The following is a 26,055-nucleotide window of genomic DNA, read 5'->3' on the forward strand; positions in this document are numbered from 1 at the left end:
ACTATAAGCTAAATAAATGTTATAAGTGGAAGTAGATAGGATAATACGACAAAAGAATTGGAAATTCCTTCTATATTGGAACTTCTAATATAACAGTTGCGAGAAAGGAACCATATCCAAAGAAGGCAACTTATGCCTCAATTGATTTATATATTGTTAAGGATATTATTGTCGTGGATTATCTATTTAATTGTATAGCAAATCTATTAAACAACCCGAACATTTAATTTCTGGATTAACGTACCTGGAGAAAATGCTGGAGGGGATGATGCAAGTGGTGATGTACATGACCTTGGCGACACACCGGTAGATTGCTCATTGGGTAAAAAACCATTGAAGCGAGGGTCTTCCAGCACCGCCACTAGTCCATACAAGAAGGTTAAGAACCCCATGGTTAGGATAATGAGGAATATTCAAACCACTATGGATATCAATTGTGATATTGCCAACAAGGTGATGCAAGGTGAATTTAGGTTCAATTCCATTAAGGAGGTGATGGATTTGGTGGTGGATTGTGGGGCAGCAGAAGGAAGTGCGGAGCATTTCATGGCTACAAGATTATTTGTGAAAGCTGAACATCGTGATATGTTCAAGACTCTTACCACCAAGGCGGGAAGGCTCTCTTGGTTGCAGAGATGGTGCGAGAAGGAAGGGCAGCAGTAGAAAACTGCTAATTATTTATATGCATGAACTAGTTATCTCTGTTTTTACTTTGTCAGACAATATGTATTAGCAAGATTGCTACTTATTTATTCGCATGAACTTATGTATTGCCTGGCCATGTAATATGGCGCCTTAATTTTGATTGGATGAACTACTGTTTAGTGATCCATCAACATGGTCTTTCTGTGACTATTGAGGTGATATCATTTGTTGCATTGTTTGTAGATGGGCATGTATGGAAGTGATGATGTCGATGAGGAGGAGGATGAAACTATTATTGTTGCTAGCAGACAACTAGATATGATGAGAAAATTTGGACCGGTGTTGACATCATTTGGTATGTTCTATGCTGAAAATTATTTGAACAAGTCCAAGTATAAAAAAGCTAATTTAGCGGGTCATGCTTGGGTTATGAGAAACCTTGAAGTTCCACAAGATTGTTATGACATGTTTAGAATGAGTAGGCCACTCTTTGAGAGGTTACATAATTTGTTGGTCTTATCTTATGGTCTGAAGTCAACTAGTAAGATGGATTCAGTTGAAGCTTTAGGAATGTTTTTGTGGACCATTGGGGCTCCACAATCATTTGTTCAAGTTAAGAACTGATTTGAGAGGTCAAAAGGAACAATCAGTAGAAAATTCAATGAAGTGTTGCAGAGTATCTATCTCCTTTCAAAAGATCTTGTCAAACCTAGAGACCCAAACTTCACAACTATTCACCCAAGACTACTTGGTGATCGGTTTGAGCCCCATTTCAACAATTGCATAGGTGCAATAGATGGGACACATATACCAGTAGTTGTGCCCGCATCAAAGGTGGTTCAACATGTGGGTAGAAATAAATATCCGACGCAAAATGTCTTGGCCATTTGTGACTTTGACATGAGGTTTACATTCATTGTTGCGGGGTGGCCTGGATCGGCACATGATATGAGGGTGTTCAATGATGCTTTGCGCAAATATGCCGCTATCTTCCCTCATCCACCACCTGGTAACTTCTCTTATCCGTTTAACAGTCTCGTCGAACTAGCATCAATTATAAAATAATGTCTCATGGTTTATGTTTATGCTAACAGGGAAATTTTACCTTGTTGACTCAGGCTATCCAAATCAACTAGGATATCTATCTCCATATAAAGGGACCAAATACCATTTACCGGAATTTCGAGAGGGTCCACGTCCTAGTGGCAAGAAGGAGGTGTTCAACCACTTGCATTCATCGCTTCGTAATGTGATTGAGCGCTCTTTTGGTGTTTTAAAAATGAAATGGAGAATTCTATTGGACTTACCAAGTTATCCGATGCTCAAGCAAACAAAAATAATACATGCTTGCATGGCGCTGCATAATTTTATTCGAGATAGCAAATTGAGTGATGAAGAGTTTGATCTGTGTGATAATGATGAAAACTACATGCCGATGCCTTCATCTCAAGGGAATGCCAGTCACATGGGAGACGAAGATGGGGACGCAAATGCCTTCCGTGATAGTATTGCTGATGCTTTATTTGCTAAGAGATAATAATTTGGTTTTAAGTCTATTATATATGTGGAAGAAATATTCATGAATGTATAATTATAAATATTTGTCAATTTTTTATTTATCTACATCAAATTTATATCTGTTGTATAAAGTCACCGAATGATGACAAAGGCATCCAAAAATAGTTGAGGGCATTCTAGACTTTAGCCATGCAAACTCAATAATCCAGGTTTCCAATAATCTAGAGAAAGAAACAGCTCTGTCGGTGACATGGGACCGGGGGTATCTTGACTAGAGGTTTGGGGCAGCTGCAGTCACCCACGTGGCCTGACCCCCTCGGGGGGGTCGGGCCCGAGGGTGATGTGGCCGCCCCTCCCTCTGTCTCCCCGAGGGGTCGGGCCGCTCCCGTTTCGGCCCCGAGGGCTGGGGCGCCCCGACCCCCTGTGGGTTTGGCGCCACGTGTGTGGGTTAGGTGAGCACAGCGGCGCTCACCTAACCGCGTTTATTGCGGGTTGGACGAGCGCCCCACGCCGCATTTAATGCAGCGCAGCACACTCGTTCGGTCCGTGACAGGTCACAGTGTGTGACCGGTCACAGACCGGTCAGATCGCGGGTTAGGTGGCAACAGGCGGCCTTTCGCACGCCTCGCCCCGTCCCGTCGGAATGATGAGAGCCTCTAGGCACTCGTCCCTAGCCGGAGCCGGCGTGCTGACTCCTGGAGTTAGCACGTCAGTCCCGGCTAGATTCATACCAGGCTTCATCGCAACCATTACAAGGAAGTCATTTTATGAAGAAGGGCTGACGTGTGGCATGCTAAACTGACGCGTGGTAGACAAGAATGACCGGTTTGTGACTGGTCTGACGCCGGTCACGTCATCGGCAGACAACCGTGCTCCCACGTTGCGCCTGCTTCCGGCGGAGTGAAGGTAGGTATGGCCCATCCCATCAGAGGGTCATTCGGACAACAGCCATGGCAAATCTCCGCCCATTAATGAGGGAGTAACAGGGAGATCCCCGGTGTCAGGCGAGTGATGACGCTGGGCCTCACTCAAAGACAAGTTGTGATTTAGCTTCCAGGCGAAGGCGCAAGCCAGTTTTTCTTTTTTGGGAAGATAGGGTGAGTCCCCACCCAAAAGAAGAGTAGGTAGAAGTGGTGCATGTGGGATCCCCTTGAGATATAAAAGGAAGACCTTGCCCACTTAAGAAGGGGGGAGCTCGGGAAAGAGGGGGGAGAAGACCTGAGCTCGTAGAGGAGAGAAAGAGGAAGAGGGTTTCTAGAGTTTGAACTCTCTTGCTCTCCAGCTCTTTGTAACTCCTTCATACACAGATCCACCAGAACACAGGAGTAGGGTATTACGCTTCTCAGCGGCCCGAACCTGTCTACATCGCCCGTGTCTTGCGCATTTGCTCTCTCGCGAAACATTCCACAGATCGAGTGCTTAGAACCTCACCTAGCGCCCCCGGCCGAACCGGCAAAGGGGGGCCCGCGCGGTCTCCCGGTGAGGAGCCCCACGCTCCGTCAAGCTCACAGCTTATTTTCCTCTAGCTTATAATAATCCAGCTTATAATAATCTGACTCAATAAGTTGGATTATAATAATCCTAAGCTGAAAGAAACAGGGCCTTAGTTGCTCATGTCACTCAAACTAGTCATTACTTCAAAAATCTTGAAGCAAGTTTATAGCATTTGGTATTTATAGCCCAATCACTCAAACTAGTCATCGCCTCAGCCTTGATAGCTCGGCCCTTTACACCGTAGCAACGGTCGATGAGAAACTAACTATCGGGCCATTAAGAGGTGGATAGTCCGAGGACCTTTCAACTGGTGGATTATCCTATCTCAATTCAGACAATACGGTCCATTGAAGCGTGCTATCTAGCCTGTCGATGATCAACTTCACCCAAACAATCTGGTTGGCCTAGACAATCCGATTTGTACAACATCAGCCTAGACAAATATATTGTCATGTACGCCAATTTGCACAAGGGAACTGTCCAGCCTATACAACTCTGACTTTGACAAACATACTGTCTCGTACGCCAATATGTACAAGACAGATTGTCTAGCATGTTGATCCTCGATTGCTCAGACAAGTTTAGTAACCAGGCGGACAACACAACTATCCAAACTATTCCGCCCATTAGGCCTTTAGGGCGGCTTTATCAAACTCCATCCAAACTTTGATCAAGCTCACTTCCACTCACAAGGAAACTTTCATAATCTATAATGAGAATTTGAATTGTCTTGGGAAGCTAGAGGTTATGAAAATAGTTGCATCTACCAAAAGGTTCCAAAAGGAGTATCAGCCTCCATAGACACATATACAAGCCCAAGGAAATGAATCACACATTGTCAACATGATCTCATAACACGAATTCCACAAGAACTCCGTTGAACCGATACAAGAGTCTATGACAGTCGCAATAATGAGTCTATTAGTAGTATGGGCCAGGATCTATGATAGCGGCCAGTGTATGGAGATGGCTCATGGTTAGGTCCATGTAAAAAAATTGTACTCTATACATTTTTTGGCATGGACCAAACCCTAAGCCATCTTCATACATGGGTTGCTATTATAGATCCCGGCCCATATGGTCGAGAAAGGGCCCATATAGAAGAACCTCAAAGTTCCACTTTGCTTGGAAACCCCACCAATATTCAAGCCCTAGCTAATCATGCTATCTGATATCCAAATACTTGAACCATAAATTTCCCTCACATGAATGTTCTTAGCTAGCATATAATTCTCCTCTGCATCATGATTTAAACACACACTATCTCGTTTGATCTATTCACTAAGAGCATCATCAATGTTTCCAACCTAACTTGATATTGGGTCTAGGTACATGATGCAGTGCACGAGAGAGTGCACAATGTTTCTTGCCTGCCATTATAGAGAATTTTTTTTATTTATACATTTTTTTATAAAAATATTTACAAAAATAATTTTTTGTTTCGAAAATTTACAAATCTAATTGCCTGCCGCCCTCTAGAAGGGCGATTTTTAAAAATCGCCCTCTCCAAGGGCGGCAAGGGATCTAAATATAAAATTTTTATTTGTGTTCAAACCCTTCCCACCGGTTTTAATTGCTTAAAAACTAATAATGCTTATTCGATACTCCAAATGATTTTAAATGGAAAAGTGATAAACTACAAAGTTATAGATCTCATCAAGATCTACAACTTTTATATAAAGTTTATCTCCATCCAATATCGTTTGAAATGTAGATCTGAGATTTTTTTAAATGTGTTTTATATTTTGTAACGAATATTTGGACATCTTAAATGAAAAAGTTATTAACTACAAAATTGTAGATCTCCTTGAGCTCTACACTTTTGATATAAAGTTTTATTTCATCTGACTTTATATAATATAATTTTAAATTGTAAAATCATAGAGCTAACAAGTTATACTGGAAAATTTACATTTAGGTCCCTTGCCGCCCTGTGGAAGGGCGATTTTTAAAAATCGCCCTCCCAAAGGGCGGCAGGCGATTAGATTTGTAAATTTTCAAAACAACAAATTATTTTTGTAAATATTTTAATAAAAAAAAGTATAAATAAAAAAAATTCCATTATAGATGGCCAAAGGGGTTGCTCGGCCCAGGCAAGACCAGGCCCTGGCTCGAGGTTAGTAGGCCTAGCAAGGCTCGACCTACACGCGGGCTAGGCCGTACTCGCCCACGTGTTGCACCAACGGTCCAGGCACGGCCCAATAAGACTCGGGCTGTGCTGGGCCGACCCGAAGGCACGAAAGCCCATCGTGCTCCTCCTTAGAAAAAGTCTATTTTGCCTCTCTCATCTCTTTGGGCCGTTTCTTATATGACTAGAATAAGTCTATTTTGCGTCTCTCATCTCTTTAGACTGTGCCTTTAAAAGGTTGGAATAAGTCTATTTTAGCTCCCTCATCTATTTTGCCTCCAGATCGTTGGACCAAGCCGACCTATTGTGCCGAGACAAAGGCCCAAGCACGGGGCCAACATCAGTCGGGCCATGCCGTGCTTGGCCGGGCCAAAAACCCGTGCCATGGAGCAAGCCGAATTTGGAGCTTAACTGATTCTTCTCCCCCAAAGAAACGATATACATACATGATTGCACACAAAAATACAAACTTTATTCGGCGTGCGCCCAAACATCCCCTGTCACTGTTATAAATTAGAATTGAATCAGATGGCATGGCAGACAGCTTACTTATTGTGCCGTAACATTGTATAGCGCATTCCTTACACTTACAAAAGAATGCACGTTCAGCCGATTGATACAACAAAGGGCGAGTCTCAATATGATACAGATCGCTCAGATGCCTAGCTGCATCCGAACAGCGTTCCATTTCCATCAAGCGGAGACCGTTCTTCATAGACAGTGTAAGACTTTCACGTCGTGTATTCCGCATTTATCTCGACATACTTATAACTTAAATCACAGCCCCAGGCCTTTCCACTTCCTCCTCCCCTCCCTGGCAGATAAACACAACGAACATGCGTCATATGCCAGTCTCAAACAATTTCGTACAAGACAATGATAATGAAGCATCTGGTTGTTCAGGTAAAAAACACGGCTGGGCAAGACGTAATCTTAGCTTTCCTAAAAACAAATTTACTTTTGTGCGCAACTGTTCAAGTTTTCTTCAACTAAAGGTGCCATGCCAAATAGGAAATCAAGGAATAAGAAAGGATACCCCAAAGCAAATGCATCAAGCCAATAAAACTACTCCGGTTCAGTGCAAATATATGTTGGATGCAAGAGGCACATTTGTGCTTTCTAGAGAAATGATGCAACCAGAAGTCCATGACTAACATTGTGACACAAGAACATACTACAGATTCAGCCACGCAACAAGAAGTCGAGTTATGCAACAAGTTGAATGCTTACCAACTGATACATCAATGTTCACTGTACCATGGATGTCTCCAGCATCTTTCAGATACTTGCTGGCCGCAGATCTATGAAGAAACAGTAGATATTTTAAATTCTATTGTAAGATCTACACAAATTACAATTCATTCAAAGTCGTCAATAAAAAAAATAATTCTATGTTGTCAAGGTTTCTTAACCTGTCAAATGGGAGTGGTTGACCATTTTTCATTAGTGGAATAGCTCCAAGGGAAATATCAAGCTGGTCCGCATCAAACTGAATGCCTGAATAACCGACAGAACAAGCAATACGTCCCCAGTTTGGGTCTCTTCCAAATACAGCGGCCTGATAAAAAATAATTTAACAACTCAGGCTTTCTGGGCTAACGAATGACAGAGGGGTGTCAATCCTCTCCTAATTAGCAAAATTTTGCTGCTAAACAGTATCATACTTTAACCAGGGAGGAAGATGCCACTGAACGAGCAATTTTAGCTGCTTCAGCCTCATTATTGGCACCAGCTACAGTAACCTACAAAGGGAATGGGCACTTTAGAAGCTTGTGTCACACCGAAGAAATTAAGAAAGGAAATTTGATATGATGAATAATTGAATGCAGCAGTTGCCAGATAACTCAATTTGTATATCAAACGTCAAGTCATCATGCTAAAAGAAAATGCAGCATACTATGCTGATGGTGCGAAGTGAATGAAATGCTAAGCGCTTAACCTCAATTAGACATGTTGCACCCTCACCATCCCATGCTATGGATTTTGCAAGACCTTGCATTACCTACAGGAGATAAATAGGTCAGCATCTTTTTCCTTTATAGGTACAGTTTGCTGTAAATAAAAATACATCAAAAACTCTGCAACCAAGAAGAAAATAAGATTCATATCGGTCCATCCTATGGGAAGCTAAGAAAAGAAATTTCAGACTGGAGTAATCTGATAAGTCTACAGAAAAGTGCATTTCAAAATAAATATGGAGACAAGAACATGGAGCCTGGAGTCACATGAAAAGGAAAAGCTTGGGGGAAGTAAAACTTACAGCATCTAAGCATGCTTGGAACTGTTGAGCTTCAGTGCTATCATGAGTAAGGATACTGGATAAACCAGATAACCCACTAGCCAGAGCAATAACACAGTCATTGGTACTCGTATCACCATCCACCTAAAGAATTATGACGTAAACAATCAAGATGTTTGCCTACTAGTTTCAGGATCAAATTGCCATAACAACCATACCAAATTAGTAGACAGAGGATGCATTATGCCCGTTAGATTTCCATAACACAAAGAAAACTAAACCTCAATGCTTGCTAAATTTAGGAGCATTTTGCAGACAGTTCTCTTGTTTGTTATTACAGTTTAATTTGCCCATATTTACCCATGTGATGTGAGTAATTAAGATTGATAAGTTCTTTTGTAGGTTGAGTAACTGTTGACATGCTAATCAACTCAAGAGGAATGGTTTCTCAGTACTTACTGTTATTTGATTGAAGCTTCTACTCACTGATGTTCGGACCATTTCTCTCCAAACATCACTGCTGACTTGAGCGTCAGTTGTTAAAACCTGTAAGAAAAAGGGTTATAATGAAGCTCATACATGCCTTGAGAAAGGGATCAATAGAGGAGTAGGACTGTGTGGAAAATGAGATTGATACAGAACTTACACCAAGCATTGTTGCCATATTTGGATGAATCATCCCAGAACCTTTGGCCATTCCTCCTATTTTGATAGGCACTCCTCCAATCTAACTTTTCAATAAAGAGATGATAAGAACAAAGATAATGTCAAACCAAATAAACCTAATGAGAATAATACGAGGCTAAGAAAGTCAAACCTCTGTCTGTACAGCGATGCTCTTGCTAACAAGGTCTGTAGTTGTAATGGCCACAGCTGCAGAATTTGCACTGTGACAGGGGCAGAGGTAATAAGTTAGATATAGTCATATAGAAATGACACTTGCAGATGCATTTTACATGCAATGCGTGCTAACTATACCCCTCAATGGATGAAGACAGTGAGCCCACAAGTCTATGAAGTGAATTTACAAGTGCCTCCTGCATTGTCAAAACCCAAGCGTCAGATGAAATTGTACTAGGTTAGCCTACTAGTTTAGTACAGTCACTCAACCATAGTTTGGTTGTGGCAGCACTGTACCTTCTTTATTCTCTGACCAATAACACCAGTGGACTGGATCAGTATGTCATTTGTGCTCACATTAAGAAGCTGCAAAAACCGATAGCCAATTAGAGAAAACATCATTGATGCCTGGCCAACTTATAGGCATCCAATCGGCAAGTAAGTACCTTGGCAACAGCATCAGCACTATCCACTGTATCCTGATATCCTGCATCACCCTGAGATAAATTATTTAGATAAGTATATCAATACTAGCCACGGTGTTTTCGAATACAGTACAGAGCCAGCGGAACGGATACGGTTGTCAGAAACACTTACTGTTGCTGCATTTGCTTGTCCAGCATTAATTAACACAGCTCGAGCCTAGAAAACAATACATTGAAAACATAGAATACCTCAATGAATTATTACTTCCATTTATTTGTCAAAAGGTGAGATGAGAGGTAGAATTAACTTACTGTTTTTGATGAATTAAGGACACGCTTACAGTACAAAACTGGTGCAGCAGCAACAACATTCGTAGTAAAAGCTCCTGAAAAGAACCCAACAGGACAATAACTAAGCCCAACCGACAGATTTCATATGGCACTGCACAAGCCGATACACCAACGCAACTCAGAACTCAGAACAGCAAAATATTCACAGCCGTTCATCCTAACGAGCACGCATTGATACACATTCTGCAGCCGTTAGCAGTTGCTGAGAAATGGTAACGAGAAGTGAAACTGAAGTCTGAACTCTGAAGAAACTTCTGCTACTACGAGTGAACTGAATAGAAAGTGTTGGTGATAGCCTTTACCCGCGACAGTGGCGTCGACGTCGCAGGCGACCAGCGCAAGGTCGGGCTTCTCGCCCTTGGCGCGCAGACCGCCGTAGATACCCGCCGCCTTGAACCCCTTCGCCGCCGTGACGCCGCCTTCCACCTGAACCCGCACCCGATCAGCAACCAGCCACCAGATTCAGCATACTGAAAAAAAAAAACCCACAGCCCAACGCCCCCGCGGCTTCACCGGAAACCAGTTACCCACCTGCTTCCACGGGCCGTCGGGGAGGAGGATCGGCGCCGCGGAGATAAACCCCTCGGCAGCGGCGCAGACCATCCTGGATGGCCGCGGAGAGCTCGTCCGGAAGGAGGAGCGGTGGTGGTGCGGCAGCGGCGTGCGTGGATGGAGGAGCAGGAGGGAAGGGGGCGGCATCGCCGGCAGTTGACGCGCGGTGGCGGCCGGCGGCGAGGGGGTCGTCGCGGCGAGGTGGCAGGTGGGTGTGACACAGCGTGGGAGCGGGCCGGGTTTTTAGTCCTTATTTTATTTTATTTTTATTTTTTTTAGGGTGCGAGGCCTGGAGGCGGCAAGCAGGTGGGGCCCATGGGTTGGTGACGGACTGACGGTCAGAGGGCCGGGAGCGGGTAGGTCTTGGGCCGTGGACTCGTGCGCAGTCAATTCTATGTTGTTGTTTTTTCTTTTTCGGGAGAAAAAAAAAACATATATGCTGTATTTAGTTCCCTTCAAACTTCTAAAAATTCCATCACATCAAATATTTAGACATATACATAGAACATTAAATGTGGACGAGAAAAAAAAACCAATTGCACAGCTTACATGTAAAATTGCGAGACGAATCTTTTGAGCGTAATTACGCAATGATTTGACAATGTAGTGCTACAATAAACATTTGCTAATGACGGATTAATTAGGCTTAATAGATTCGTCTCGCAGTTTACATGTGAAATCTATTATTTGTTTTGTTATTAATCTACGTTTAATATTTCAAATGTGTGTTCGTATACGTAAAAAAAATTTAGGCCAAACAACTAGACACGGCCATACTTCCAAAGTAACAACGGTATGTGCAGACCTATGTGTATGTTTGGGGGAATAATTAACTATTTGCCACTCTTATAAGTGATAATTAAGGATTTATCACTGGGTCCACATGTTATAGGCACATGAGGACCCACATGTCAAAGACTTTGAGGCAAATACTTAATTGCCACATCTTAAAGGTGACAAAAAGTTAAATGAAGTTAGATCAATCTTCGGTTCGAGAAAATGTCTAGCTAGCATGCTACTTTGATATTCAAGATCTATCAACATAATCACTGGATACTGTCATGTGGCACAAGCAGTGATGGATGTAGAATAAAATATTCTAACTAATCTCTACTGCTTTAAAATTGGAGTTGTCCTCTTTCCACCCCCTTCTCCCACTGTGCTCGCACGGTTAGCATACATAGGTATTCACCAGATCCAATGTTTTATCCTTAATCTTATTACAATCCATCCCTATTTTATATGACCAGACCCATTATAGTGCAAGGATATGTTACTAGTAATACCTAAATGATCAATATCTAACAAATATTCCAAAAGACCATGTTTGTTGGACACCATCCAACTACTCCTAAGCCCCAACCTAGATAAGAAAAATAAGATGGACCAAGCGAAATTGTGGTTGTATTCATATTGGGAATGCCATATTACAGTATCCCGTTCGAGGGTCGGATGGGATGAGATCTTATTTGTGACTCCCTCCCTCGTGCTAGGAGATGAGCTCGACGGGGCATGTGGCTACCGCAACGATTTGCGGTGGCTGTTGCGGCATGGAAGCGATCCAATTTTTGTCGCGACAGTGTGGGTCAAGTTGATGGTGGCGACAATGATGCCACAAATTCTCCCGGCCATGTGGTGCAGAGGAGAGAGGAGTCAGGGCTCGGTCTAGGACCATAGAAGGAGGAAGATAGGAAGAAAGGAGAAAAACATAAAAGATAGGAGAGGTTGGGGGGGGAGGAAGGATCGAGCTATTAGTTTTTTGTTTTTTACCATTGCAGAGGAAGATATTGGGGCTTTCATTATCTCATGTAGTGTCTTCCTTCGAGGCTGTCGTTTCACGTTCTGATTCAACATCCTCCATCAAGCTTCTTCTTCCTCTCAAGCTCATTATTCTTTTCTCTGTAGTCAACAATACCTTGCTGATCCTTAGTCGGGGGTCTTGTGATGTGGGGGTGAGAGAGAGGAGAAAAGGAAGAGGACAACACGTGTGCTCGTTGGTGCGTGCAGCTTTCTCTTCTTCCTCATGGTACCAACAAGTACTAACCTAGTACCGATGGGTATCGACTGGTACAAATGGGTATCAAACTTTGGTACTGACAGGGTATCACTGGTACCTATGGGATATCTGATCTGGTAGCGACGGGCTTTAGATTTGGTACCACGGGCCATGTATCGGTTGGCACCAGAATCTCTTTGCCACATGTTGTTGGGCTACAATCTGGTCTGCGTTAGGCCCAACTAGGCCCAAGAGACGGGTAACAAAAGCACACACTTCTGCAATGCTCGTGCTCAGGCATCAATAGACAACACCGACTTCCTCATCCTCCCTACTTCTTTCAAGGTCATATCTCAGTTCTAGTTCTAGTTTGTATCTAGAATCTTTCTCAAACCTTGTGTATCTCCTAGTTTCCTCTTCTTCAACCTCTCCAAACACTTTATAGTTGAATGGGATACTATTGCAATTTCTGATTGGAGAAGAGGGTTGTTAACACTTTCCAATTGAGTAAAAGTTAAGCTGCCACGTGAACACAAGTGCAATAGAGGTTGTTTGAGCATGTAACCTATCCCAAATAAACATAGGCTATAGTCTATTTGAAGCTAGATCGATGTAGCAATTTGTAAACATCTTGAAACGCTGACAAACAAGAATTACTTTTACAACACATATGGTAGCAAGATATTAACTCGGCCAAAGAGTTGGTTACGGGCTTACGGCAAAGTTTCCAGAAATACATGCGAATATCATGAACATGAAAAGGTTGCTCAATGTTGGAGAAGTCATTGTGTTGCTAGCTGCTACCTTTACACATGCCCAATTTTGGTATTTTACAGCCGTAATGCTTGCTTCTTATTGACTCAAAGGACGCCTAATGCATTCGTTGCAAGCCACACTTTGCCACAGTTTGCCACGCCTAAGGTTAGGCAAATTTGACAGGTGTTTGGTTGTAGCCACAGTTGTGGCAAGATTCCCCTCCAACAAATTGGGTCCCACGTGTCAATGGCTCAAAAAAGTGTGGCAAGATTCCCTTAGGCTTAGTAAGTTGTGGCTAACAATTTGATCACCTCACCTTAGGCAAGGTGTGGCAACTTTTATTGGCAAGTAATGGTAAAGTGTGGCTGGGAACCAAACAGCCCCGTAACTTCGTGGACGCGTGACTGCTAATCAAACATCCAAACTAGTAGTATTCCCGTAACTCCGATTAGAGTAAGTTCAAACGAGCTGCCACGTCTCGTTTAATTTACAGTTGCAGCTACTGATTACTGAACCAGATCCTCTTCTGATCCTCGACGTCCGTGCGGCGGCGACCGCCCTCTGCCGCGAGGCTCACGACGGCCGGCGACAGCGCCGCCACGCACAGGCCTCGCCGGCGAAGCTCCGTCGCCGTGCCTCCTCCTCCTCCGGCATCCTGCAGCCACAAAACTGTTGCAATTGCAGTAAAGAAGGACATGACATGGCTGCAACTTTCAAGAACAGAAAATACGACCTGCTGCTGCGACGATGCAGAGGAGGAGCTTGTTCCAGGGTAAGGCGCTGTCAGAATCTGAAGAGGAAGTGAAAAACACTGAGATTCTGCAGGCTTTTTTTATCATGTGAAACACGCGAAAACGACTTAGTCCATTGGGTTGCAGATGCCAGGGTTCACCAAATTATTTTGGGTGGGGTTATCATCATTTTACGGTAAAACGGTTATTATGGTAACCACGTGATTATCGTGAAAATTGTACTATTACCATGAGGTTTATCGTGATTTTAAAAACTCGTAAGGTTTTGTAAACCTTGGTCATGGACTCGTCGTGCCTGGCTACGATGTCTGACGCGCGATTACCTGGATTTGTTGGTGGAGTTGCCGTATGCAGGCGGCTGCTTCGTGGAGCACCGATGCGGTGTCTGTCTGCTCGGACGATCAGGTTCAGAAAATTAACGCTCTCAGATCAGCAAAATCACTGATGATTAACATGGATAGAAAACACTAGCTAGGTCGTTGATTAATTAACCTTGCCGTAAGGTGAAACTAACTGCTGCAGAGCTGTGATTCTGTCGCCCAGTTTCTGGCTCCTCTTCTTACATGTTGCCTGCATTTACGATGGCAGTGAGAGGGAAAAGATAGCCAATATGAACGAGAGAAAGCCCCTACACTGACAACACTGATGAAGTGATGATTACAAGAACTGTAATTGTTTCACTATCAGATACTCAAAAATGATACTACCTTCGTAGTTTGATTTCTTGGCTTTGCATGGCACTTCACCCCATGCCTTGGAGGTTGTGTCGTCGCCGTAGTTGCTGTCTTGAGCCTCTTGGAGCTCCTGAAACCGCCGTCGCCGGTCATCGGCTCCCCGGCCGCCGTCCATCTCACCAAATGCTGACGACATAAACAAGCATTTCCCAAACCACGTAAAAATTAATAACACAAACTTCACTGGCTTGATGATATTATCACAAGGTTTCAGGTAGGCGAAGAGGATTATTACATACAGCAGCAGAAGTAGCAGCAATTGGCTGGGAATAGCTGAACTGCGCGAGTGCAGGCCTGGCGCCTCCGCCATAGATCGAGCTCTCTCCTGTTGTTATCAGTTCATCAGAAAAATAGTATCAAAGTAAAACAATCTCACCATCCACGCAGAAAGCATTTCGAAAGAGTGGAGTTACCCAAGTAGCTCTCTGAACTTCTCGTGGTGAAAAACGTTGGTGACTGAAGATTCTGAAGCGACGGCGAGAAGCTCATGTGATGGAACAGGTCATAGTCCGCGGCGATCCTGACCAAAGAGACGAAGAAATTTTCAGTGGTTTCATGCGAATTGAAAGATCGTATACCATTTCCATTATCTAAAAAAAGATATTGAATTGAAAGATCATTTGAAGGCCCTCACTACCGAATCCAACACTTACATTCTGTCAAAGCCTACAGTTGTGGAAGGTGAATTAGACGCTTCGCATTTCACTGCAACTGAAGAAACCTGTTAAATAAATTCGACAGAGAAGAAAATAAAATGTCATGGCAGTTGGGAAATTTACCGTAGTCGTCAGTGAACGGTATGAGCAGAGACGATGGTGCAGAGCAGTTCCACATTATCTATGATTATGCTCTCAGCACCAGAAGCCTGCAGGTTTCAACACCTAGAGAATTACAGTAAAGATCACAAGTTCACAACGTTCAGTTGCAGTTAAGAGGAAAAAGAATCAATAGTAGTTTAGAGTAGACAAGAAACAGAGAAGACCCATTGCTCAAAAGTTAAAAGAAGAACCAGAACAGAGTCAAGCTCTTCTGGATGAATTTGTATTATTTTTCAGAGACACACAATTCATCACAATCAATCCAATAAACTAAGACCTGCCCATCTTTAAAATCCCAGAATACACCACAAGATCCAGAAATCACAGAAAGAAACAGAAGCAGCTATCAAGCTCACAGGTTTGACACGAACAAGAACAACCAAGCTCGTGTCTTTCTACTGAATTCTCTTGCAATGCAGATGGCCCAAACAAAGTAGAACATAAACCGGCAAAAGTTCTTACAATGGGAGGATGCAGGCACAGGCAGGCACTAGATCGCAAGAGCAATGTCGACGCTACGGCAGAGAAGGCATAGCAATGGCTGCTAAATACTCCTCTGCTGCTACGTGTGTGGCGTAAGCAGAGCGCTTAATTGCGTCGTTTGCTTGGCCTCCCTCTCCTCTCCTCTCAGATGCTGCCGTTTTAACTCAGGCTGCTGCTAATTATAACCTCCAAGCTTTGCCAAATCAAACACATGAGATGGGAAGAGATCACAAGCATGCCGAGAAATTTCAGAGGAGCACACGGGAAAACTGGGCGGATCGATTGGCCACAATTAATAGGAGGGCCTGCCACTTCTCACAAAAATTAAATAAGTTCAGCTCCGGCCTCTCATGGCCGTTTCGCCTTGACTTCTTTTTACATGCAGATATGATTAGTAGCTGATTAGTACTAGCACTTTATTACTACTACAACCTCTAATAATGATAATCACATCAGTATTTTTTTTTCTGAGAGAGATTTGCACTACTGCAAACTGCGTTACTGTCTGTTAGTATTTTACTGATCAGTTGCTGGCGTCTTGCTGCACCGGCTGTGGCAGGATCGTTGCAGCAGTGAGAGAGGAAAAAAAGAGATGTTTTTTGGATTAGGCTCTTGTCTCTCCCTCTCCCTGCCACGTGGCAACGAGTGTCAGGTAGGACGATGCTGGTCTGGAACTCTGAATCTGGTTGACCATTGCTCGATCCCTCATTGGTTTTGTTTAACATGTCAGGATCAGTTCAAGCTCAAGATAATGATTAAGTAAATAGACAAAAATGACCGATGAACCAAACACCGTTAGAGCAGGTATAATAGCACTTCTTCAGTCGGTGATAACAACATCCACATCATCGTTGTATTACGTGGAGGAGGGAGAAAACATGAAAACGAAGAGAGCGAGTGCTTGCTGAAGCGCCGGGTGGTAGCACGATAATTTAGGCCATATTAAACATTTTATATGGTTTGTGGGCCTCCGGTTCAGTGTTAGTTTTATGCTCAACAGCTCAAGCACGGTGGACCATAGATATAGAGCTTGGTTTTGTTCATCTGTGCATATAATAATTAAGTCCAATTCACGCTTATATAAAGCCAACTTATAGTTTGTCCTTTGTATAAGCAATCTACAATCATCAACTCTAGATGACATGGACATATGTTACCGCCGTCAAAAAGCTTTGCTAGCCTTGCTCTTAGGGAGGGCTTATGGCCGGCCAATTGTTTAACCTTTGCATCGCAATCAGCTGCCTGCAATGCTTCTTGATTTCTCAGGGGTGTTTGCATCATCTAAAATGTGTACCACTCTCGAGGCGACAAGATTCTGCAAGCTGAGTCTCAACAGCTGATGACACGTCGTCTTTCATGTAACCAGAAAATAATGATAATAACTGAATGCCAGTAGAACCCTGAAGGAGAGGTTGGGATGATTAAAAGATGCAAATCACCTTCAACATCAAGATGAAAATGTTTGCAAGTGTTGACGTATAAAGAGAAGCTTTACGTTTAGCAGAGGGAAACTGACGCAAATCGTTAGCCAGAAATGTGTCAGCCATGAGTATCAATGTTCGGTATCCTGCATCATTTTGGGGTTGGGTGTTAGAAAATTGGGTCAGTTCGAACGGCCGAGTATTATTTCACAGCCGACTAGATTGTCAAACACACGTTTCCTTTCTAGCTCATCGGTTAGCATGTCCAGATCATCATGGCGTATCCATCTACATAACTGCTGTTTCTGAAGTCTGAACAAACAACACATGTAACACAACTAAACAAGAAATAGATGCATGGAGCAAACTTACCGATGCCTGTGAATGCAATGGGAAAAAAAAACCCAGTAAATTCTAGGGGAAGAGGTTATTCCAATAAAAGAGGGCTCTACCTTTCTAATGTCAGAGATAAATATTTCATTAACTCATGTTTGTTTGATGCGATCACCATGATTTGATTTATTAGATGCTATGCGGCCAGCTTTATGCAAAAGCTTGTCTTCACTCCTGCCTGCCGTCTTTGCAATCTAGAATAGTTCCTGCCGATAAGTCCCAGTACCAGTGTTCGCAGCTTTTATCTGAAATCTATGCAGCAACTGTTTCAAAGTCATGGCTCAATATTAAGAAAAAGTAAAACAACTTTGACTCAGTTTGTGTTCATCACAAAGATCGATTCATCAGTGGACAAAACTAGTGCTGTTGCAGTCCAATTTGTTTTAGAAGTGCCAATAATAATGTCTAAGGATGCAAGTGACTCAAACAGTGCTAAATGACAGAAGACACATGCCCCACATTAACTATAGTGGCTATTGTATCAACCACTTGAGGATTCAAACCTACTGAAAACTCTATTTGATGGAAGTAAAGTAAGCAGAAAACGGCAGATGAACTCAATGTCATTCAAACCATTCTATAAAGCTTACATTTGGCTGATAGCACCAGAAGAATCAGAGATGAGAGATCTATGTGGCAGGAACAGTTTGATATAATTAATAAGTTTCCAGTATTCACAAAACTCCTATCCCAAAGGCACACCTTCATAATGTTTTAGTGAAAAAGGATTTATCTCACATTCCACTTGACACCTATGAAAGTATGCTAATGACAAAGGAAAAAGGTACGAAAAACTCAGCTCCCAAATATGAGGTAGGCCTCTAACAAGTTTTCATGTGCAACACCTCACCCAAATACAACTGACAAGGTAACTTGTCAGCCCAATCAAGACTATATGGTTCATTTCAGAAATAACTACTATTCAATAGATATATCTACTGTACTTCAAATGGGAATTTCTCCATAAATCCTAACAAGCCAACTTGTTCTATAGGAGGCATGTATGCTGCTATTCTGCTTCTCTCTACTGTACGCTACATAACTCTCTTGATGGGCAGAGAAACAGAGCCTTATTGTGCAATGATCTCTGAACAGAAGATGTCTGATCCCATTTATAGCTTATGGAAAAGCGATGTTTTATGCAAACTTGTAGATTGAAAAATGGAAAGCATATGTGAACTTAGCATCAGCATGTACGGTCTTGATTATTGAGCTTAAACATTTGAGAAGCCTATATGATCAATCAACAAAAGAAATTCTGAAATTCATCTAAATCTCACTGAAAAACTAACAGAAGAGCTTCCAGTTTATGAAATATCGATCAACAAAAACAACTTCAAAAATCATCTAAATTTCATCGACAGATGAACAAAGGAACCACCATTTCAATATTCTATGAAATGCAAAGTTGCAAACTGATCCATAGTAAGAAGACTTCCACCTTGTGCCCTCCCCGTGTGAATCCCTTTGCAATTGCATAAGGTTAGAATATCCAGTAGTAAAGTATTCAAGACTTTTGGACGGTGTCCATAGAACATATTCAGGTTGCATTACCATTGATAAACAGGAGAACGAATAATCGGTTTCAAAGCACACAAAAATAGACAAGAATAAACCAGCGAGTCACCTAACATGTTTATTGGTTTCTTCGCATTTATCGAAGGGAAGTCATGTTAAATGTGGTGCTTACTCCCCTTATAGGCTTATAAGGCTTATAAATAGAAGCCGGGAGGTACGATTCCGTCTATTCACCACCTAAATTCAGGTATAGGAGTCCAGCACACTCAATGTTTCCATAATAGCAAAGCTTATGCAAACAATTTGACAAGTACCTAGCACAGCTGCACAGGGAAGACCATTCTCTCCAATTTGTATTGAAAGCATGAACCAAATTCTTTACAATAGTGATAATAACTCATAAGTTCACAATCGACAGGTGCAGCAAGCATAAGTTCTTTCACATGAGCAGCAAAAATTTAAGCACATAATGGAACAGCATATGTGTAGTATATGGAACAAATACTCCCATCTCAAAACCCAGTTGGGTACACTGTGTATCATAACAGAAGCAAAGTATATAGCATTTCTGATCAGAACAAAAGAAACCGCCCTCAGCGGCAACTACAGAAGAAAAGGAAAGATCAAATCATTATTTTGCTTCTGTTTCTCGGATTGATGCCTCGCTTCCATCAATACACGCGCTAGAGCTAAAGAGGAGTTTTATTACCTCGCAGGCGCCGCAGGGGCATTGACGACGTTCCTGCGCACCACCCTGGGTGCCCCACCCTTGCCATTCTCCTTGGAGCCATTGGCGCCGCTGCCAGTGTCGCCCAGGATCAAATCGCGGAGGCCCGAGCTGAGCTCCTTCTCCCTCTTCTCCCTCTCCTTCTCCTTCGCCCTGGCGGTGGCGGCGGCGAGGGGCTCGAAGTGGTTGCCGTAGATGTACTCCGCGGAATAGCCATCCTCGTCGTCGAAGATCATGACGTGGCCGTGCCACTCCCAGACGCGGTACACACCGCCGGAATCGTCGTGGAAGCCGACGCAGATGTGGTGGTCGCCGACGGCGACGGACTGGCCGGAGTTGGGCTTGAGCGCCTCCTCCGCCTCCCCGGCGAGCACGAGCCGCACGATCTCCTTCTCCAGCTTGGCCTCCTCCCTCGCCAGCGTCCGCCGCCGCCTCGCCTCCCCGGAGACCACCTCCCCATCGGATCCCTCCCCTTCCCCATCCTCGCCGTCGTCGTCATCGTCGGAGGCCCCCGCGGCGGCCGACAGCGCGGCGAACTCGTTGAGGAGGAACTCGTCGAGGTCCTGGGTGAGGAAGGAGTTGGTGTCGAGGAAGGGCGGGCGGAGCTGGACCCGGCTCATCAGGTTCTGGAGGAACAGCGCGTCCACCGGCGCCGCTGCCGCCCCCGCCGTGGCGGCGGAGGGGCTAGGTGGCTGCGGCGGCGGCGGCGGCGGCGAAGCCATGGGCGCAGTAGGGTTTTGGGTTTTGGGTGGGCTCGTGTGGATGACGCGGACTCGCCGTGGATGAGGACGAGGAGACGGGAGGAGACGAGGAGATATTTTCCTCCCTTGGAGCTCAGGAATATGGGCTGGTTTTATTTTAGGCTGGGCTTCCAGAGCGATTTCTGGGTCAAGTATGGTGGGCTTAAAGGCCGTACATGACCTGAACTGCAGGCCGCAGGGGGCGCTGAAATGCTTCACATAAAACGGTTTTATAAATTTTCTTTAGAACAAACAGTTTATACTTGAACGATTTCGTTAAGGGTAGAAAAAATCTGGGTGATTTTTTTTTGCTAGAAATCACCCGACAAATGGATAGTCAGTTCCAGAATGTATAGATGGCCAAACGGGCGGCCGCACGGCCCAGGCACGGAACACACCGGGTTGTTCCGTGCCAGCCCACGTGCTCAACCTGTAGCCCATGCACGGCCTAATAATGGTCAGGCTGTGCCGGCCTGGCCGGAAGGCACGGCAACCCATCGTGCTTTCTTTGAATTAAGTCTATTTGCCCTCCCTCATCTTTCGTTTGTGACAATTATATAGCTAAAATAAGTCTATTACATCCCTAATCTTTTGGCCGTGCCATATAATATGTCTATTTGTCCTCCCTATTCTTTATGCCCAATCTTACATTATGGTTGAAAATAAGTCTATTTCATCTCCCTGACGTTCATGTCGTGCCGGGTTGGCCCACCGTGCCGAGCCATAGGCCCAGGCACGACCCAACAGCCGGGCTGTGCCATGCCTGGACCAGGCCAAAATCCTGTGCCGTGGGCCGCACCGTCGGGCCTCGAGCCTTATGGCCAACTATACTTGAATGCATGCCACGAGGGATCTCATCCTTTTATAATTTTCAACTAAAACTAGCTATCTAAGTCACGGCTTCGCGCAATCATAACCTGTCTTTTATTTCCAAATATGATAATACATTGTTTGTAATAATTACATATGTTAAAATTTAATTGGTCTATTTGCATATTTGAATTCTATTATTCAATTTTAAGCATTTAACTTTGGAGAGTATTTGGTTCAATGTTCGAGCAATCAGGTTGACATATAATTTTGGATTATGTCTATCAGTTTGTTTGTATATTTGTTAGGTACCTATATTTCTATAGGTGGTAGCTATTTTTATCTTACTTATTTATTCATGATTGTTTTTATGACCGGCATATCCGACAATTTTAGACTTGCTAAATTATTTAATTGTGAATGTAGGATTTATTGTAATTCTGTTGACATAAAATCCATAGAACACACATTATTCGGTATGTTTATTGGGTTACTCTGCACCTATGCAAGATATATCGAGAATTACTTTTTATATGTCTAGTGCTTTTACTTTATATGGATTTGATTTCACTATATTTATTCATGGTTATAAATTGAATTTATGAACAAATTAAGATAGTAATGGAGGTGTAAGTGGTGGCCATGAATCGAAAGACTGACACCACTGATGTGGGCCGAGAAAGTGCATTTCAATTTGAAAGTAGACTTATCTAAACGAATTTATTTTGACATTTTGATAGTAAAGGAGTTTATTTTGATTTTATTCTAAACTTGCCTCATGTGCATGGAGAATAGAGGGTGGAATTGATTTGGGCTTGCAGCTATTCCTAGAGTTAGGGGAGATTCTCTAAAGTACTCTAGAATATTCATACTTTTATTTTACTATAGTGAGTTAGGAGAGGTTCTCTAGGGTACTCTAGAACATTCCTATATTTTTTACAACTATGCTTAAGTTTCATCCAACGGTAAAGATTGATTCGTCTTATTTTGTCTTTAAGTGCATCCGACGGTTAATATTTGTTAGATGGTGACATATCCTGGTTTCTTTGTGAGATTTAGTTTTCACTTAGAGATATACCTTTTGTAACTTCTCATTTATGTGAATACATAACAACGCCCTATAATACACCATGCATCCAATTAAAATGATATATGAAATTGTTTATATGATACAAATTTCTAGTGTGTATAGTAGTCTTTCCGCTCACACTTATACATGTGTTACGTGTAGGGTACTGTTTTAATAGAAATTTAAAGCGGGTGCAATAATGCCACCTCTATTAGCTACTCCCCCATTCCAAAATATGTTTAGTTTTTACCTATCCCATATATATATATATATATATATATATATATATATATATATACACCAATATAAAATTGAAAAATTAAAATATCCCCACTTTATCAAATTGTAATGCAATTATTTCATACTTTATATACTCCCAATGTATTTATTCTCTATTTTTATAGACCCTGATGCAACGATTACTTTAAAAGTAAATTTATTTTGAAATAAACATATATGAGAAGTAAAAATATGCTTATCCAGTTTTGCGGTTGGGGGACGATTTTGTAATTCGATGACAAGTTGAGGGACCTTGGGTGTACTTTTTCCTTTAATTTAGGTGCAGTGCAAATACTCCCTCCATCTTAAAAAAAAACTCAATTTCTATGAGTTTAAATTTTATCCCACAAAAAATCAACTTCTAACATTATACCTACCCTCGGCACATAAAACGAAAAGTTTTATCCCTGCAATACCTCTTATCTACCTATCACTCTTACTACTTTTTTCAATGATTATGGGCATTTTAGTCATTCCCCATCTCCACTAATTTCACCTCGGGATTCTAGGAATATTTTTTTTTTGGGGACAGAGGGAGTATGTCTTAGGTTGACTTATAAACGATCTCTATATTCTACGAGATCAATCAGATTCTTAGCAAAGGTGACTGAAATTCTTGCAATTTTCAGTCACATAAAGGGTATTCAGTCTAAAAAAAGAGTCTTGACATGGATATCTAAGTTTCTAGCCAATTTTTGTTTTAACCTCTTGCCAAATCCTCGTCAATCAAATGTGTACACCCACTAAATTTTTTTCTAGGTTCGCTATTGTGCTCACGTGTGGTGGTGTAGGGCGTTTCTAATAAAAAAATAGTGGATACCCAGCACGTCGCAGCGAGAAGTTTAGAAATACTTAAAAAAATCTCGAGGAAAACAGCTTTATAAATCAAGTACTCGTAACGTCTAAATGAACAATATTTTGAGCTTTATTTTAGTTGATTTGGAATTACAATTATACATGACACATGTATGCATGTATCAAATGTGAGAGTGATCCAATGACTATTACTTTTGTAGGTGGCAAGGTTCAATACATATCGAGCTTTATTTGCAATAACTATAATAAGTGAGTTGCAAATGCACATGATATATGGATGGTTGAAATCAAAGCATAAGAGATATTCAAAGACTACTATTCTCTTGATGATTTGGCTTAATGCATATCAAGTTTTTGACTTTAAGTTTAAACTATATCTTAACTACTTAAAATATTAATAACTTTCTGTTCACATCTGATTTTCGTCTGTAAAATAATTTACAAATCCCTAAAGCGAAAATTAGGGTGTGACTGAACAAAAATCCTCGAAAAAGAGCACAACAACAAGCGAAACATATGAGTCGCATCTAAGACCTAACACACCTGAAATAATGAAAAAACACCCGCCATCTTTCGTGCCACCGATCGGCTGCGCTCTCCTCACTCCACCTTCAAGATGGACGGTGGCTCACGTCCCTCGGCTCCAGACGGCCGGATCCGCCAACGAGAAGGTATGGACAAATACCCAGGTAAATTAATTTAAACACCTACCTACTTAAAAATACCCAATTATTATGAGAAATTTATATTTTAATTTATTGCATAATGCTAATATTTCTCAATTTTTCCTTAATTTTCTCGTATTTTTTTCTTGTTGCAACGTACTGGCACTTTTTCTACTAGGATATATAGATTTATTGAGGTTAAGAATTTACCATTGTTATTTCTCTCTTTAAATGTTTGTTGAAGAATCGATCGTGAAAACAACCACTACAGGTAGAATAAAATATGTAGCACCGAAAGGGAAAAGGACAACCGACTATAAGTACCACGATAAGTCAACCAATACAATATATAGGCCCTGAAAACATTATAATCATCCGAATACATTTCCAGGGAAAAAATATGTATGACGGAATCTCTCTAGCTAATGTTTCCAGGGTTGACTTCTCGGGTAGCGTATAAATGTAAACTGTAAATTAATTTTCAAAACTTGTATGGAGAAGTAAATCTCTGTGTCAATGTCAGCACGGGAAGTCAACCACCACGGGGAACTCTACGGCGAGCCCCGCCGGCCTGGCGCGATCCGGCTCCTCCTCTATCGCCGGCGCGTTCAGGTCGAACACCAGCTCGGCGGCGGCGGCGGCGGCCGCGGCCTTCTTCTTGCCGCCGTCGTCGTCGCTCTGCCCGACGACGCCGATGCCGAGGCCGAGGCTGAGGCCAAGCCCGAGGCCGTCCGCCATGACGGCGCGGTGGCGCCGCATGTGCCCTCCGAGCGCCTGGCCGACGGCGAACTCGAGCCCGCAGATGGAGCACCCGTGCACCTTGGGCTTGGCCGGCGCCTCGGCGGCCGGGTCGCCGTCCGCCAGGCGGGGCTTCTTGTGGCTGGCCCGGTGGCCGCCGAGCGCCTGGAAGGACGGGAACTGCCGGTTGCATGTCTTGCACTCGAACATCCGCTCCGGCGGCGACGCCGCCGCCGCGCCACCGCCGCCGCCGTGGGCGCCGGAGAAGAGCAGCATGATGCGCGCCATGTCGCTGCTGTCGAACAGGCTGAACGCCGCCTCCTCGGCTTGCTGCCGAGGCCTCTTCCCGTAAGCCATTGATCGAGCAGTGTAGAGCTTGGCTAAATTAAGGAGGGAGATGGAAAAATAATGAGCCGTAGAGCTTGGAAGGCTGAAAGCGTGGTTGAATGAGAAGAAGATGAGCAGAAGAGGTGTATTTATAGGCGGGGTATTCTGCATATTGGGGATTTAATTTCCTTTTTCAATTGTGTAATAATAGTAGTAAAATATTGTACGACTATATCTGCTGACTTTGCGTTTTATTTGCGTACGTACGTAGGCTGCTTTGGCTAGGAATGTGTTATGATTATTTATTTTAATAAATCATCATCTACATGGGCATTTGTGCACTGTTTCCTCACAAAGCTAACTGCTCCCTCCGTTTGCAAATATTTACCACCATTGACTATCATTATTCCAACTTAAACATTGATAATTTTTAAATGGTCATTCAGGTTTCCAAAAAAATATATTAAATGGTCATACTATAATTAATGAGCAAAAGAATAATGTTTATGTTGGTAATATGATATCTTTTTAAGAATTTATTATTACTATTATTTCAGAAAACGAATGTTTAAAATTCAAACATGAATAATGTCCAGTGGTAGTGTGTGTAATATATATAGTATTACTGATTGATATTGTACGCTTTACTATTTATTTTTTGAAATGATTAACTTAAGAATGATCTTTTGAGAGGAAAATACAGTAAATCGTATATGGATTAATTTAGTAGCAGTATATCTCTCTATTTATACTTACCTATATACTAATTAACTCAAGGTAAGTTTGAGAGGAGAAAAAAGAGAAGAAAAAAAATGAGTCAT

At 42.6% G+C, this 26,055-nt stretch overlaps 4 protein-coding genes and 1 pseudogene across 7 annotated transcripts; 1 reads left to right on the top strand and 4 right to left on the bottom strand.

Annotated features, from left to right (window-relative positions):
- The first annotated feature begins 591 nt into the window (after positions 1-591).
- LOC112938196 (protein ALP1-like) lies at positions 592-2,253 on the top strand (annotated as a pseudogene).
- Positions 2,254-6,235: 3,982 nt separating this feature from the next.
- LOC4332434 (arginine biosynthesis bifunctional protein ArgJ, chloroplastic-like) lies at positions 6,236-10,442 on the bottom strand. Its single transcript, NM_001417500.1, has 16 exons — positions 10,172-10,442; positions 9,943-10,066; positions 9,602-9,675; positions 9,462-9,506; positions 9,311-9,361; positions 9,162-9,230; positions 9,003-9,061; positions 8,842-8,911; positions 8,671-8,751; positions 8,484-8,570; positions 8,046-8,168; positions 7,725-7,787; positions 7,450-7,527; positions 7,198-7,343; positions 7,016-7,086; positions 6,236-6,599 (listed from the first exon to the last, which is right to left on the bottom strand). The coding sequence occupies exons 1-16, from the start codon at positions 10,337-10,339 to the stop codon at positions 6,517-6,519; spliced, it is 1,392 nt and encodes a 463-aa protein (NP_001404429.1). The 5' UTR covers positions 10,340-10,442; the 3' UTR covers positions 6,236-6,516.
- A 2,910-nt stretch (positions 10,443-13,352) lies between these two features.
- Positions 13,353-16,037, bottom strand: LOC9268995 (transcription factor bHLH110). Of its 4 annotated transcripts, none has more exons than XM_026023804.2 (10): positions 15,711-16,037; positions 15,210-15,295; positions 15,084-15,135; positions 14,844-14,950; positions 14,670-14,755; positions 14,404-14,556; positions 14,189-14,266; positions 14,020-14,085; positions 13,678-13,734; positions 13,353-13,599 (listed from the first exon to the last, which is right to left on the bottom strand). In XM_026023804.2, exons 2-10 carry the CDS (start codon positions 15,262-15,264, stop codon positions 13,444-13,446), a joined length of 810 nt encoding a protein of 269 aa, XP_025879589.1. In that variant the 5' UTR covers positions 15,265-15,295; positions 15,711-16,037; the 3' UTR covers positions 13,353-13,443. The 4 variants fall into 4 exon arrangements, with proteins under 4 accessions (XP_025879589.1, XP_015630127.1, XP_015630128.1 ...); XM_015774641.3 differs by having other exon boundaries at positions 15,084-15,141; positions 15,711-16,031; XM_015774642.3 differs by having other exon boundaries at positions 15,210-15,311; positions 15,711-16,029.
- Positions 16,038-19,482: 3,445 nt separating this feature from the next.
- LOC4332435 (uncharacterized) lies at positions 19,483-20,574 on the bottom strand. The gene has a single exon (XM_015772916.3). It carries the CDS (start codon positions 20,510-20,512, stop codon positions 19,769-19,771), a length of 744 nt encoding a protein of 247 aa, XP_015628402.1. The 5' UTR covers positions 20,513-20,574; the 3' UTR covers positions 19,483-19,768.
- A 3,912-nt stretch (positions 20,575-24,486) lies between these two features.
- On the bottom strand, positions 24,487-25,374 carry LOC4332436 (zinc finger protein ZAT7). Its single transcript, XM_015774639.3, has one exon. It carries the CDS (start codon positions 25,262-25,264, stop codon positions 24,689-24,691), a length of 576 nt encoding a protein of 191 aa, XP_015630125.1. The 5' UTR covers positions 25,265-25,374; the 3' UTR covers positions 24,487-24,688.
- Between the last annotated feature and the right edge of the window lie 681 nt (positions 25,375-26,055).

Source organism: Oryza sativa, chromosome 3 (assembly GCF_034140825.1).
Source record: "Oryza sativa Japonica Group chromosome 3, ASM3414082v1".
Classification (NCBI taxonomy): domain Eukaryota; kingdom Viridiplantae; phylum Streptophyta; class Magnoliopsida; order Poales; family Poaceae; genus Oryza; species Oryza sativa.